The sequence below is a fragment of the Trachemys scripta genome, chromosome 1 (genome assembly GCF_013100865.1).
Source record: "Trachemys scripta elegans isolate TJP31775 chromosome 1, CAS_Tse_1.0, whole genome shotgun sequence".
Taxonomy (NCBI): domain Eukaryota; kingdom Metazoa; phylum Chordata; order Testudines; family Emydidae; genus Trachemys; species Trachemys scripta.
This window is the reverse complement of record NC_048298.1, coordinates 306,968,637-306,985,144: the sequence shown is the minus strand read 5'-3', so window position 1 is coordinate 306,985,144 and position 16,508 is coordinate 306,968,637. Positions and strand designations below refer to the sequence as shown.

The window sequence follows — 16,508 nt, the reverse complement described above, 5'->3', positions numbered from 1 at the left end:
TTATAATAACTCTTAATCTTTACTCAGCTCCCTGGAACACCTCACCAAAGGCCAGTCCCATTTCTTAAGAAACAAAACCTTATGAGTAATGCAGGACACATGACAAAGCTTTCACTTGGAGGTGGGTCAGTCCCAGAGTGCGTGACTCATCATATCGTTGGGCTGCGAGAAGTGTGACCCACACTATTATTTTTATTTACTCTTTATGGCAGCACTCACAATGTGCTGGTACTTTCCAGACAGACAAGATAGCATGGTCTCACATGGCAAACATTTACGGTTATAACTTTGCCAGAAGGCAAACAAAATCTGATGTTAAAGTTTTAACAGCTCCCATGATAAAAATAGGATTATCACCAGGGGATTTACTAAAGCTATGTCTACACTAGAGAGCTTACAGCAGCACAACTGTCAGGGCCGGCTCCAGGCACCAGCTTACCAAGCAGGTGCTTGGGGCGGCCACTTTGGAGAGGGGCACCATGTCCAGCTGTTCGGCGGCAATTCGGCAGACGGTCCCTCACTCCTGCTTGGAGCGAAGGACCTCCCGCCGAATTGCTGCCGCAGATCGCGATCATGATCGCGGCTTTTTGTTTTGTTTTTTGTTTGGCTGCTTGGGGCTGCCAAAACCCTGGAGCCGGCCCTGACAACAGCTGCGCTGCTGTAAGATCGCTGGTGTAGCCATCTGAGCTGACGGGAGAGAGCTCTCCCATCATCATAATTAAACCACCCCCAACGAGCAGCGGTAAGTGAAGGTGCTGTGGATACACAAGACCTCTGTAAAATCATAACCTAGGTAGCTACAGATGGCCACTCAAAAACCGAGGCGTCCAAAATCAGAGGCCACTTTTGAAAATTTGGTCCCCAGTCACTTGCCCCGGTCACCAATAAGCTAGTTGAAGAGATGGGAATAGAATCCTGGTATCCCCACTAACCAGAGCAATACTGAGTGCAGGAGCAATACTGAGGCCTTGCTTACACAGGCTCTGCTGATACAACTATATTGGTATAGCGCTACTGGCAGAGCCCTTTAATGTAGACCCAGTGCATGTCAACAGGAGAAGGAACGCTGCCAGTAAAGTAATGCCACTTCCTCCCTGAATGACATAAGCTATGCTGGTAGAAGCCCTGTTGTACTGGCATAGCTGGGTCTACACTGGGGGTTTTACTACCACAGCTGTGTCAGCTAGGGGTGTGGCTTTTTCTCACCCCCTGACGGACACAGCGATGCCAACAAAACTTGTACTGCACACCTGGCCTCGGTGATTGCCACGGCTTGCAATGCAGTCTTACCAATGAGGCACGTAACCACCACAACCTTTCTTGCTCTTTTGAACTATATTGTATAAGCCCAACATTACACCTCTTCTGAAGCACAGTCTTTTCACCATCACTGCAGAGGAGAGGGCTTTCTGGGACCGATACTACCAGAATGTGCTCTTCTGTGATACCACAGCAATATGAAAGGAGGAGGACTGAGAAGGAGGCAACGTTGCAGAGCAATTTTCTGAATTTAAAGGGATATTAAGAAAATGCTTCATACAGATGAACAGCCCCATGTGCAAAAACCCCAAAAAACTAAACTGTTTGATGCATTTGCAGAACAACCCATTGAATCATACAGAGATGCACCTTTACCCGCAGTACAAGAGGCAGAATGAGACATGCCTTTCCCACACTATAAAAAGTGTAACCAGCCAATTTTTGGTGTGCTGTATACACTGGGCTGTCAACCCACCTGCATTGGTCAAGGCTTCACCTGCAGCTGCCCTCCAGTCACCCACAATCAGATCAGAGCCAGAAACTGTTTTAAGAGTGGCTCAAGATAACATATCAGAGTATGTAAATCATGAATGCAAAAACAAATTCTTGGTTTCAGCTCATTCAAGGTCATCTTGTTTTGCCTCTAATGTGCCCTGATGCAGGACACTGACATATTTTTCTCCAATTTTTTGTCAAACTACCAGTTTTACACTTAATATGCAGATTATTTTCTGATCTCCAGTTTATACAAGAAATCTGGAATCTCATTCTCCATTGTGCTGTACCTTGTGCATAGTGTATGTACCTACTCTTCACTATATGCACCCGTGGAAAGTGTGTGTATCTACTTTTCGGCTTTGATAGCATTGTACAATACAAAGGACAAGGCAGTGGAGACTCAGGCCTTCGTAACACCTTCCCCAGTGGAATTCTGTAGGTAACATTTCATTCCTTACTAATATCAGGATATCCAGCTAAGTCTTGTCTCTGGAGTTTTGCTCTTGTGCAGGTGGGTTATCTACGTTTAAGTGCACATACTTGAGTTCAGATTATTCCTCTCTCTCCTATACATAGACAATCAATTATAAGGTGCATCTTCCCATTTGATCCTCACATCTAAAATGAGCTGTCTGTGAGACTTACTAAAGTGTCAGTTTTCCAAATCAGAGAGACAAACGAAAACCTCCCTCTTGGAAGGGTGGAGCAAAATTGTATCAATAATTTTCAGGAAAAAAGAAACACTGATCAAGCTAAAACTAGCTTTAATTGGTAGCCTATCAAGCTGTACCATCGTCTAAGTCTTATTAATGGCCACTCAAAGCTGGGAGGATTTTTTTCCTACCTTTGAAATTACTGAAGAAACCTGAAAGAAATCCAAATCAAATTACTTGATCCAAAACTCACTGAAGTCAATGGAAGCCTTCCCATTGATTCCAGTGTATGTCTTTCCATGGTCTTCAATGGACTTTGGATTAGGACCCACATCTCTACAATGGAAAAACCCACTGAGCTGTATAAGTGAGGGGCAAATATGTTAGCACCAAATGTGAACTGGATCTTGTAAAGCAAGAGTTAACCCACACAGCCAAATGATCACTTCAAGTGGTAGGCAGTCAAACCAAATTCCACTGCATATTTATTTAGTTTAGTTAATGGGACTTCTGTAAGGGCTCTGTAGTCCTGGCACTGGTTCATAACAACATATCATAAAGCTTACATGACATTAGCAAAGACAAATTATTCATGCTTAAATTTCCAGATCTTTGTCCCTATGGAAACTAGTGCATACAACATTATACACCTCTACCCCGATATAATGCTGTCCTCCGGAGCCAAAAAAGCTTACCGCGTTATAGGTGAAACTGAGTTATATCGAACTTGCTTTGATCCGCCGGCGTGCGCAACCCTGCCACCCCCGGAGCACTGCTTTACCGCATTATATCCGAATTTGTGTTATATCGGGTCACGTTATATCGGGGTAGAGGTGTATCTCCATTTATGTTAGGTTACTGCAATTACATGCACTAGGGAAAGTTACATGATTACATGCCACCATGAAATGTAAGCATGACATGTCCTTGCACACACAACTGGGGTTGACCAGGGCTTCTACCCACTGAAAATCTGAACCTTAAGCTTACCTTGTTTTGACTCAAATTATTTTTTAAAAGTTTTATAAACCATAACTATTGTTCTGGTTTCTAATGTATACAGGACATCAGGTACACCATCCCCTGGCCTACAAGAAGAGGAACATGAGGTAACACATCAAGTGCTCGGGGGGAGGGATAGCTCAGTGGTTTGAGCATTGGCCTGCTGAACCCAGGGTTGTGAGTTCAATCCTTGAGGGGGGCAACTTTGGGAGCTGGGGCAAAATCAGTACTAGGTGCTGCTAGTGAAGGCAGGGGGCTGGACTCAATGACCTTTCGAGGTCCCTTCCAGTTCGAGGAGATAGGATATCTCCATTAATTTATTAACATTAGGACAGCCAAATTCATCACCATCGCCATGTGCTCATAACATAACTGTCAAATTACAACTATGATGCAACACTAATTACACAAATTTACATTTGTGTGCTTGTTTTTTTAAATAATACTACCCCAAGATGGATAAGACTCACTCACTTAGTGTCTTGCATTTACAAAAAAAAGATGTATGGTGGCAATTGGGACATTTATAATAGTTGGGGGGGGTGTGTCTGTTTATTTGTTGTGATTGTTCAGAAAAAAAAACTGGGAGTATCATTTTGTTTTAGTGGTAGTAGATTGTAAGTGATTGAGACAATTGTTATCTATTTACATAATACCCACTAATATTACACAGCCATATTAGGTTTGTTAAACATGAATTGTTATGTAGGCATATGGATTACACTCAATACACAGATCAGGTACAATTTATAAACACATTTGTATATTACCTTAAGAAAACTCCCTGATGGGATGAAAGGAAGGGCAGTAATTAGATTAGAATGATTTTAATGAAATTGATTCCCTCCACCAGAGTTAATTTCAGAACCAGGATTCTTACCCCAGACATCAGGGGGTAGACTCCTTGTTGTTTTTACCCCAGACACACAATCCAGGCCTCACCACTTGCTTTTCCTCCAACTGGGGCACCCTGGTGTGCTGTCCTAGCAGGGAATTGCTAGTACTATTAATATTAGATACTAGCAGTTCTATCAACATTTAGTTTTGGAAGCACTTGGTGGGGGCGAGAACGGGAAAGAGGGAAAGGAATGGGAAAAAGGAAAAGAAAACAGGGTCAAGAGAAAAATCAGAAGAGACTGTTTCCTGGCAGAGGAAGGAGCTCATCAGCTTGAGCCCTGAAAAGCCACTTCAGACACTGGGAATCGGCAGGGGTGACAGGCGATTCGATTCAAGGTAAGAAAATAAATGGAGCTTGAATGTTACTTTTAGAATTTGTTCCCTACCTTTAGCCACTTATGTGATATAGCCCCATGCTGACAAATCTCTGAAAGGAAAGTAACCCTATTCTACGATGGAAGTTAGTTTGGTTATTTCCACTCAAAAACCCACCTTTAAACAAAGTTTCCCTAGAAGCAGAGAAGTCCTACCTCATAGAAGATCCTCTCTTCTCCACAGCAGTCTTCGGGTGTCTCTGGAAAGATGCGTCTTCCAATGGGGTAGTGACAATACGATATCTCTTCTCCGTCCTGACTTTCTCCCAGTGCTCTGGCTGATAGGGGAAGGGAGGAGAAAGGGGAGATGCTAATCCCAATGTGAATACAGCATTTATCACTTAGCAGCCAGTTGCACCCTCAGGGGATTACCACAGCATGGTGGAGGGGCACTTACTACAAGGGCTTTCCTTTTGAGAAAAGTTGCAAGAGTTTAACTAACTCAATTCAAAATCTATCCAGTAAATGCTCTTAACCTAGTTTATCCTTTCCCAAAATCAGTTTGTCTTGCATTGATAATTGACCAACTTAAGTAAAACTAGTAAAAGCAAGGGTTAAAATAGTGTAAGTGCATCTACAGGAATGCATCTCAGTTGATTTAGTTAAACCAGTGACACTTTTCTAATATAAACCAGGCCTAAATCAGGTGAAGCTTTGCTATGAGTGGAGTGAAAATCCCAAGGAATGGGAATAGAACAATTCTCAAAATTCATTTCATTCCCCTCTAAGGCGAGTTTCATTAAATCCAGGCTTCTATAAGGGGCTGGAAGAAAATAAAGACCCTAAATGAGATGTACCAGCTTTGTTTTGCAGGCATGTCCTTGGACACAGCTCCATCCTCCCTGAAACACTCCAAGGAGGATTCTTGTGTACTTAAATATCCTGTCTGCACATGAAAACAGAAAAGACAGGCAAAATGGAGGTCAAGCAACGGTTGGCTGTAGCATTGAGCATTTGCATAAATGTATAAAACTGTGTCCACACCCCAATGCCATCCTAGGAGTTTTACTAGCATTGGGACCATTGATTGGTAGTGTAAGGGTACGTCACCACTACTGAGGCCATGTCTACACTACACCCACTAGAGAGGCACAGCTACAGTGCTGCAGCTGTGCCACTGTAATGTAAATGCTTCCTACAGTGACAGAAGGGGCTTTTCCATTGATGTAGATAATCCACCTCTCCCAGAGGCAATAGCTACGTCGATGGAGGAGTTCTTCCATCGACCTAGCCACGTCTACACCAGTGGTTAGGTCAACCTAACTATGTTGCACAGCGTGTGAACTTTTTTTTTTTTTTTAAACAGCCCTGGGTGATGTGGCTAGGTTATTCAAATTTTTAAGCGTAGATCAGGCCTGGGACTATACCTGCATAGTTATGTCAGTGTAGCTATGCCCAGGGGCACCAGAACAGAGGGGGCCAGGACAGGGCCAGCTCCAAGTTTTTTGCAGCCCCAAGCAAAAAAATTTTCTTGCGCCCCCCCCCACCCTGCCCAACTCCGCCCCTTCCCCGCCCCATTCCAACCCCTTCCCCGCCTCCTCCCCTGGGCGCGCCGCATTTCCCCTCCAACCCCTCCCTCCCAGGCTTGTAGCCTGGGGGGGGGGGCAGCAGAGGAACCGCCCCCTACTGCCGCAGCTCACCTCCGCTCCGCCTGCTCCCCTGAGCGCGCCGCCTCCACTCCGCTTCTCCCCCTTTCCTCCCAGGCTTGCTGCATGAATCAGCTGTTTTGCGGCAAGCTGTTTTGCGGCGAGCTCGGGGGAGGAGGCAGAGGTGAGCTGGGGGGGAACGGTTCCTCTGCCCCCCCCCCAGGGTTACTTCCTGTGGTCCTCCCCGCGTCCCCCACCGCCGCAGCTCCCCTCCGCTCCGCCTGCTCCCCTGAGTGCGCCGCCGCCGCTCCGCTTCTCCCCCCTCCCTCCCAGGCTTGCCGCAAAACAGCTGATTCGCGTGGCAAGCCTGGGAGGGGGGAAGAACCTGTAACTAGACATTTGTAGTGTAACCATATTTGTACCCCCTAGGCGACACATCAGGGGACACGCAGGGTCACGTGCCCCACTGATTTTTTGGTTGTGCCCCCGCCCAACCCAGACAGGATGGGTGGCCCGTTGAGGTGAGTCAGGAGGTGAAGGTGGCATTCCCACCCCGAGCCTCACCATGCAGGGCTAGCCCCACCGAGCCCTGTTGTGGCTGGTATCGACGGCCCGAGTCACCCCCTGGCTTTGCGCTTTAGGTGGCTGCCCCACTTGCCCTGCCGTGGTTACAGCTCTGAGTGTAACCAGTAAAATATCACACAGGACCTTTGTGGAAGTCAGTATATTTCATTACAACCTTTTATTCATGAGCAAAGAACAGAAATGGAGGCAGATATTTTTGATATATTTTCAAAGATATCAAACAAGCTAACGCAGAGCAACTAACCAGCTAAGTCATAATGAGACTGTTACTGTGGACATGCACATAGCAAAAAGGAACTAATCTTATGTTTAAAAAGAATTATTAAAACCTTCTATGACCTTGTCTAGAATAGAGAGAAAGGTGCTTTTAAAATTATATTCGCTAACAGGATTTGAAGCACCACGTAGCATAGCCACTGCTTCACACCTTATACATTATGTGGTAACCTAGGTTACAATATGACCAGCTATTGGAATCTGAAAGATGTTAAGCAGTGGCTACATTAAGTTCAAATCATTCTTTTCTATTATTTATATTACACTGGTGCCCAAAGGTTCAAATCAAGATCAGGGCCCTACCATGCCAGGCACTATATAGACCCATAACAAGAGACAGTCCCTGCCCCAAAGAATGAACCATCTAAACAGACAATGGGTGAGAGAAGACACAGAGGCACAGAGAGGAGATGTGACTTGCCCAAGGTCACACAGCATGTCAGTGGCACAGTTGGGAAGAGAACCCAGGTCTCAGATCAAGGCCCTGTCCACTATACCCTACTGCCTCTTAAGTTAGCTAACTCAATTTAAAAATAACTAACCACCTTTTTAGCTCTTTTAGAGAAGGCCTAAATCGGACACACTTATTTTGAGTAGCAATAAACCACCAGTGACATCAAACTGCTCACTTTGGTCAGGACAAAGTCATGGGCTGTCAAGCGCATAGCCTGAAAAACTGGGTGAGGCTCTGATGAATTCTATAGGGGCTGGGGGGCAAGGAGGGATTCTGCTCTATTCTATTCAGGTACTTATACTTATGCCTTGTCTATCACCATGGTATCTAAGTGCCTAAGGGTGGGGGGGAGGGAAGGAAAAAGTAATTCTCTCACCAAAATTGTGGGACAGCTACAGAGCTGGGTTGCAGCAACCCTGAAGCTATTGTGCTCCTACTCTGTGGGGAGAATGGCCAGTGGACCCCTCCCCTAGTCTCCCTAGGAGGAGTGCATTCCACAAATTCTCCTCTCACCCCAATGCAGTCAAATTAGTCAGAGCTCACCATGCCCACAGAAGGTTCTGGAGAGCAGAATTTGTCCCATAATGACAAATAGCTGATGTTTGCCTGTTCCTGGACCCCAGCAAATGCAAGCGCTGCTGAGGCTACATATCTCCAAGCAAGATTATAAAATGTATAATTTTAAAAACTATTGTGTGCCTGTCTATATACAGTATTAATACTATTGATGCTAGCTAGTATTAAAGAAACAAGCTATATGAGGTAATATCTTTTATTGGGACTAACTTCTGTTGGTGAGAGAGAAGTTTTTTGCGCTTACACAGAGCTCTTCTTCAGGTCTCTCTCACCAACAGAAGTTGGTCCAATAAAAGATATTATATCACTCACTCACCTTGTCTCGCTAATATCCTGGGACTGACAGGGCTACAACAAATCTGCATAAGCTAGTATTAAAGCACTTAGAATAATCATATAAAAAGTTTTTCATGCATTAGTTTCTTACGCAGTTCCTGTCACTAATTAATAATGTAATGACAATTGAATTACATTTTGAATCACCCTCTGCATTCGCACATGGGCAAAAATCATTGCTTGCATATTGAGTCACCTGTTCTGCAAATACAGATTTTTGCCTGTGGAAATGGAAGCACCCACTTTTGTGGAGATATGCCGATAATTTGCCCTTGTGTATTACAGAGGATGCAACTCAGTTGGATTTCATTTGTTTTTTCAACTTGGCAAGACCCGTAAGACATTCATCTCTCCATGCTCTCCTGGCATTTAGATGTTCTGGATCAGCTGGAGTTTTTTCACTCATGGCCTGAAATAAAGAAAATAGAAGATTAAACCTCATGTTGAATGTTGGAAATTTCTTACCAAAGATTGTTTTTGACGGTTTTCTCCCCTCTTCTGGTTAACATTCATGCTGGTAATTGTCATATGGGTTCTGATTCTGTTGACAACAGACAGTAGGGTCACAAGGACCACTAGTTGCCTGTTTAAATCCCTTGCCTGTTTAAGGCCAACATGCTTCTTTTCCATGGAAAGGAGGATACCATTGATTCATACCTTTTGTTCTTTTTGCAGGCTGTCTGAGCCACTAGTTAGAAGTTAGTTAATCTCTTCGGTGGACAGTGAGGATCTGTACTTGGAGGTAGGAGCTCTCACCTTTCACTGTAGTTTGGAGAACATTCTGGCCTAACATTGGTAGTGGTATGTCTACACTAGAAACGCTAGAGTGGCACAGCAGCTGCACCACCATAGTGCTGTAATGTGAACACTTCTTATGGCGATGGAAGAGGTTCTTCCGTTACTCTAGTAAATCCATCTCATGGAGAGGCGCCAGCGAGGTTGATGGAGGAATTTGTCTGGTAACCTAGCGCTGTCTACATCTGGGGCTTAGGTTATCTTAACTCCATCTCTCAGGGATTTGACCTTCTCACACCCCTGAGCAACACAGCTAGGTCAACCTAACGTTCTAGTATACACCAGCTCTCACACAGGGCCATGTAAGTCTATCAGCAGCAACTCAGCATTAACCTGTCTGCTTGGTTTGCCCATGAGGCAGCTGTCAAGTCCTTCTGACAAAACTCTTATTATTAATTATGAAGGAGGAGACCCAGCCTTGGCCTTTTAGGCAGCTAGATACTAACTCTTAGCTCTAATCCAAGTACACATGTAGGAGTTTGAAGACTTGCTTTTTTTTTTTTTTTTACTCCTCATAAACCATGTTTATGAAGGTGTCATTTTTTAGGAGTGCAGCCTTAGAGAGATAAAATTATAACGTGAGGCACATCCAAGAAATGAAGCTATCACTTTTTGCAAAGGTGGAGTCAGGAGCAGGCTGAAGTTATTAAATGGGCTTCCAGTGCTAGAAACCGTGACAAGGTGGCAGGCTGCATCTAGAGGCAAAAAACAACACCAAAAACAACGTGCCGGAAAGTGGACCCTAGTGTTTGAGTGCAAGGATTAAGGACCTGAAGATCTATATGTTAAATGGATCACTGCAAGAAGAGCAACAGTAGGTAACATGCTCATGCCAGTTGCATGTTACTGACTGATGTGCTCTTAGAGAGGGAAGTATTTCTCAAAGTGCAGAGATAGACCCAAGGCCATATTTGCCAAAAGGAGCAGCCCATAGTTCAGAACTTTAGAAGATAAACAATGAGCAATATAACAAAAGCTGGATAAAACTTGGGCCCACGTCATTTGCAGCACTGTTGTTGCCAATAATAATAATTCACAAGTTGCAGTTATTCTAGAGCAACACAGGGGGCAGAAAGCAGCATAAAAAGTGTTTAAAGTTTTGCCTTTGGGGAAGGTTCCTTGTAAGTCTAGTTTTGTCAATGTCTCTGATGGAGCCCAAGGAAAAAGGAGACAGAATCAGCATGAGGCCAAAAGGGAATATCGCACTCCGAAAAGATCACAAAACTCAGTTGCTATGCTTCCATTTATAGAGGCATTAAGAAGGATGATAGATGGAAAGGCATAGTTTGCTATCTATTGTTGTTTCCTGATTTATATTGATTCAGCAATAAACCCATGTGGTGATTTTATATTTGAACTCACACTGGTGGAGAACTCAGATGCAAGATAAACAACCTGGGCCCCAATCCAGCAATGCACATAAGGAGGTGCTTTACTTTAAGCATGTGAGTAATCAAGTTAGCCATGTGTCTAAATGCTTTGCAGATTAGAGTTTTAGTTTGTAGAATATATAAATACAGGAGTAAAAAGAAGAAACTGTTATCAAATATTATTCATAACTTGTCACATAGGTATGCCAACAACCAGACCTCCAAGTTCAGCTCATCAGAACAGACAGACAGGAACAAAACATACGAAAGCATATCTCTTACTGTTGTGTACAACCACTAATTGTCTATGAACACTGTGAGATACATCTACACTAGCTCTCAGAGTTCTACCAAGGCATAGTGAAAAGCTTATAATAATGCTTCATCGCTCTTAGATAGCATTTAAGGGTAAGCATGTCAGGGTAGTTAGGCACTGGAACAAATTACCTAGAGAGGTTGTGGAATCTCCATTATTGGAGGTTTTTAAGAACATATTAGACAAACTCCTGTGAGGGATGGTCCAGAGATAATACTTAGGCCTACTTCAGTGCAGGGGGCTAGACCAGATGATCTATCTAGGTCCCTTCTAGTCCTAAATTTCTATGATTTTTCATCCATAGATCTCAAAGTGCTTTACAAAGGGATTTATGTTATGTCAATTCTATTTTAGCATTTTCAATCAGTCTAAGTGCATACCCTCACTGAGAAATACAGATCAGAGGTACTTCCAAGAGTCACTCAAACAAGTGATCACTGCAAAGAAATTAAAGCCAACATTTGTTATTTTGATGGTCCTTATGAAATCACATCAATCCAGTCTTGTACACTCACCTGGCTGATTTGCTGCTCAATTTCACCTGAAAAATCTGGTACTGGCCCAAAGGTTTTCAGAACATGTATCATTCCTTCACGGTATCTCTCACAATAATTTTTCATTCCTAAAACAGGAGTGAAAAAATGTATTTGGTTTGTTCCAAAATAGAAATTCCCACAGTTTATTTCAATAATATAACCTTGTGCTTAAGGGCTGTCCTGAATAGATATAAAGTACTTTCAGCACTAGTAGTTTATGAGGCTATTGCCTGTAGGACCCCGGTGTCATTTGCTACATAAATTGACAGGTACGTATGTAGTGAAGGAAACAGGAGAGAACTGCTGTACAGTCTTTGCTGTTGCAGTTGAATTGGTTCCCAGTAGCTTGTGGATTTCTACAATGTGATTTGCAAAGCTGGAGTTTCAGGAGTAAGTTGGTGGGGGGAGGTTCGGCAGATTGGGGCAACGCATGGCAAGGAGCCATGAGACAGAGAGACACTGCCACTGGGGAGAGGGGTTGGGAAACAGTGACACTGGACAAAGACGGAAAGGACGGTCTTTTGAAAGCCACCCAGGAGAACTGGATTCTATCCCAGCCCCTCTCACTAAATTCCTATATAATGCTGGGCAAGTCACTTAGGCTATGTTTTCAGTTTTCACTGCAAAAAAAGGACTATTTTTATACTGAGGTAGCTAACTTGAGATGTCTCCACTAGGACTGCACATCGAGAGAGCTAAGACACTGTAATTTCTACCTCGAGGTAGTTAGTTAAGGTCAACCCTATACTGCCTGCCTCATGAAGGCACTTTACCAAAGGGTGTCGACTACTGGCAGATCAGTTTGCTCCCTTTTCCTAGACACAAGCAGGCGAGTGTTTGACTCACAGTGGAGAGATTCATGTGTCCTCCTGTACTCTGTTTATGAAAACCCAGGGAGCTGTGTGGTGTAAACCTGGATATCTATGGTGAAGGTGGAATTGATGCAGGATTAAGGCAGGGGTGTCTGGGAAAGGAATGTCTGACACAGATCTTTAAAACAATTAAAAGGACTTGTACTTTTTTCTTCAGTCACCCCAAAGTGAGATGTTTCACAAAAGTATGTATAAACCTGGTTCCTGCCCCAAGAAGCACGGAATCTACAATCAACACAGCACCAGGAGTAAGGGTCACACACAGAGCTGGCCGAAAAGGAGGAACACCTTTCCACAACACTTTTCATTTTTTTTAAGAAAAGGTTAAATCCCCAAAAGAGAAGAAACATTAAAAACATGAAAATTTTTGCAGAAAGGGATTTTAAGAAAAATTCCATTTCAGGAGAGCCTAAACAGAATTTTTCAGCTTTACTGATCCTACTAAAGTGAGAAATAAATGACTGGCCGACGAGAGGATATTTCATGGCAGGATCAGATAACATTAGTACTCAAATCATTCATTAGGTACTGCCATAATAGAGGCACAAAGTTCTTCCTCACCCTAGAGTAGACCATATTAAGTTTGGGAAGCTCTCACCTTTTGCTTGCTTGCCTATGGAGCAAACGTCTAGATCTTGATGAAAACTAGTTCCCTACATGGTAGCACAAAACACTTCACCATTGAACCAGTGGGCATGACAATACAAATCATCTACACTCTTGAGTGAAATGTATTAATAACTATAGTTGAAACGTATGCTTGTTGAGTATATAAAAGCCACACCCAGCTATATTTTATGAAGCCCAGCAAAGAAAGTGACTCTGAATCATTGTTTGTGGTTGATGTTTCTTTTTTATTTTGATATTTAGTGCTTTTTACATTTCACACCCTGTTCACCACAACCCTGCCCATCTTGGAGAGATTTCTAAAATGAGCAAGAATGCCCACTAGTGGTAGAAAAAATCATCAATTGAGGGCCATGTGCTGCTCTTAATCTCCATCCAACTCCTGCTGATACCAGTGGAAATCCCCACAGTGGATGGTGGACAGCACGTAACCCTAAAACTGCATATTATTATTTTTACTCTCACACTACACCTCTACCCCGATATAATGTGACCCGACATAACATGAATTTGGATATAACGCAGTAAAGCAGCGCTCCGGGGGTGGGGGGGCGGGGCTGTGCGCTCCGGCAGATCAAAGCAAGTTTGATATAATGTGGTTTCACCTATAACACAGTAAGATTTTTTGGCTCCCTAGGACAGCGTTATATCGGGCTAGAGGTGTATTTAGAAGTCCCTCGTAGTCTCAATATCCAGCACATGTGCTAGAGCACTGCTTCCCAAATTATAGGTCCCGACCCACCAGTAGGTTGCGGGAAGGGTCTAGGTGGGTCACACATGCCCTGGAACTGCTCTCTACAGCCCCCTTTCCCACTACTCTTACATCCCCTGGGCAGCAGATAGCACTATGGGGAGCAGGATCTGGGTGGCAGCACCAGCAACATGGAGGAAGCGCCTTTGGGACATAGGTGGGACCGGGAGAGAATGCTGACTGTCTGCTCGCTGCTGCCTGGATCCTGCTCTGACTTTCCCTGGGCAATGGGCAGCAGTGCAGAGAATTGGAGCCAGGCAAGGGTAGCAGCAGCGTGGGGGGAAGCAGCTGGGCCAGCAAGCAGATTTGTCACCAGCCTGTTCTCGCCCCAGAAGAACTCCCACATGCTCTCATGCAGCAGGCAGCAGTGTGGGGAGCAGGATCCAGGCAGCAGCTAGAGGAAGATAGGGAGTGGCTGATCCCTCAAAAAGAGAGAAAATGCAGTTGGTGTGTCACCTTCATAAAAAGTTTGGAAACCACTGTGCGAGAGTTAGCAGTTTTAGGGCCAGATTCTGATTTTGGTTTCACATTTCACTAGTATAAATTTGGAGTAACTACACTGAAGCAACTGAGATCAAAAGAGCCCATATCCCCTCAAACCCCTTTTACAGATTTAAGCATTTAAAAAATTATATTTATGATCGCTTATTCTCGTTTGACAGCTTATTTTTCACAGAGACTGAAGTAACTCTGAAAGCTTAAAAACAAACATATAATCTTACAGAGTCTGGACAAACTTCAACAGATTAACAGATAGTTCATTACACATACAAGGAGGTACTGTGTGTATTAAAAATAATACTGTGATAGATAAATGAGAAAAGACTCTAAAGTACTATATTGATGTTTACTGCCAGGTAAAGGGCTGATGGCATTTCTGTGTGGTGGTACCATGCCAAATCTTAAAATAACCAAGTCAGTGGTAAGGAACTTATTGGATCTGAAATCAACATTCACCATCATCACGTTAAGTTGGATGTCTTTATAGTACTTCCCTTGTTTTTATGGGCTTCCTTTCTGTCTGTTTCCATTCAGTTCTCAAGTTTCTGTCTCAATGCCGTTAGTGACTTGAAATTGGCATTTTGTTCTGTATTCATGACTATTGGCACAGTACCGTATGTTCAAATCTCTTGCTTAAATAATTGGGCAAAGTAACCTAAGCAATACCCTTTGGTCAGTCAATTTGAAAAAATGGAGGAAAAGAAAATAAGAGGCAGAGTAAGGGAGGTTGGGGCATTTGCAGGTGGGTGGTTTATAGGAAGATCTTGGGGTATCCTTTCCAAAACCAAACAACCAAAAGAAACCAACACTGTCCTCCAGGAGTATCCTTATGAGTCAAGTTCTCCTCTCCCAAATGAGAAGAATATCACTCCCTCCACTTCCAAAATAAACCCATCTCTACCCACACCCAAAATTTCATCCTTCACCCCCCGCCCAAGTAATTCCATTTTTATCCCCACTAATTCCTCCTGTATCTCACCTCAGCTTCTCACCTCCCAAATCCTATGTTGACTCCCTCTTTGCTTACTGACCTGAAGCATGGCTAGGTGTTAGAGGAGCTGCTAGGGTGGATTTCTGGCTAAAGAGAGATGCTGGCTGGCTCCAGGTAGCTGTTGTTGGGTTGGTAGGATCTGCTGGGCTAAGCAGACTGGAAAGAGGAAGGGAGACTTCACCTACACCTCACCCTCTCCCCATTTGTTGCAAATTGGAAGGAGAAGCCAGTGCTGTAGGTCCAGAAGAGCTATCCTGCGGAAGGAAGAGGGACCTAACACTGCTAGTTCTCACGCTATCTAAAGCAGCGTTGGAAGAGCAAGGAGAAAGCTGGCACAGAATTGCAGCTGATGTCCATTGGTTGCAATGAGGCATGGCATCCAGCAACGATGCTGTTAAATTCTGTCTGATGAGAGCAGTCAGTGGCAGTCTGAGGCCTGGTCCGCACTAAGCCCCCAGTTCGAACTAAGATACGCAACTTCAGCTACGTGAATAACGTAGCTGAAGTCGAAGTATCTTAGTTCGAACTTAAAAGTACTTACCGCGGGTCCACACGTGGCAGGCAGGCTCTCCCGTCGACTCCGCCTACTCCTCTCGCAGAGCAGGATTACCAGCGTCGACGGCAAGCACCTCCGGGATCGATTTATCGCGTCTAGACAAGACGTGATAAATTGATCCCAGAAGGTTGATTGCTGGCTGCCGAACCAGCGGGTAAGTATAGACTTACCCTGAGTGTGTCAGCTGGATCCTATATAAGCAGTTGCTTCGCACTCCCAGCCTGCATCAGCAGAACTGGGAGCAGATCGACATTCCAGATGATGAAAGACAATGAGCAACCAGGCAAATGCCCTGTTGTCTGGTGGCCCAGTCCAGGGCTGTATTGAGTATGTGATTGTATTTTTTTTTTAATGGAAGAATTATAAACAATAGATTAACCACCTACAATGCACTCCCTCTCTTTTATCTTGTTCATTAATGTTAAAATATTGTTTTTGCCAAATGCTACTGCAAACCTGTTGCAGCATCTTCTTTTGTACATGGGCTACCAGTCTGCAGGGTCATCCTGTTCTGTTACAAAACCTTTGCCTCACCCAATCTATATATCACTAGCAGTCACAAAGCAATCTAAGACCTGATCTACATTGGGGGGGGAGGAGGAAATCGACCTAAGTTATGCAACTTCAGCTACGTGAATAACGTAGCTGAAGTCGATGTACTTAGACCTACTCACCGCAGTATCTTCACTACCGCTC

The 16,508-nt window shown here is 44.0% G+C and overlaps 2 protein-coding genes across 3 annotated transcripts in view; both read right to left on the bottom strand.

Moving 5' to 3' along the window:
- LOC117871126 (gap junction beta-6 protein) overlaps window positions 1-5,808 on the bottom strand; it is an 80,254-nt gene extending 74,446 nt beyond the window's left edge. For both annotated transcript variants that reach the window (XM_034758784.1, XM_034758782.1), the window contains exons 1-2: window positions 5,482-5,808; window positions 4,841-4,962 (exon numbers count right to left, since the gene is read on the bottom strand). Coding sequence is in view for 1 of the 2 variants with exons in the window: in XM_034758782.1 (XP_034614673.1) it covers window positions 4,841-4,845 (5 nt within the window). In the remaining variant the exon portion in view is untranslated. The remainder of the gene's footprint in view (window positions 1-4,840; window positions 4,963-5,481) is intronic.
- A 1,181-nt stretch (window positions 5,809-6,989) lies between these two features.
- CRYL1 (crystallin lambda 1) overlaps window positions 6,990-16,508 on the bottom strand; it is a 66,546-nt gene continuing 57,027 nt past the window's right edge. The window contains exons 7-8 of the mRNA XM_034758780.1: window positions 11,494-11,600; window positions 6,990-8,906 (exon numbers count right to left, since the gene is read on the bottom strand). Coding sequence (XP_034614671.1) covers window positions 8,793-8,906; window positions 11,494-11,600 — 221 coding nt within the window. The 3' untranslated portion in view covers window positions 6,990-8,792. The remainder of the gene's footprint in view (window positions 8,907-11,493; window positions 11,601-16,508) is intronic.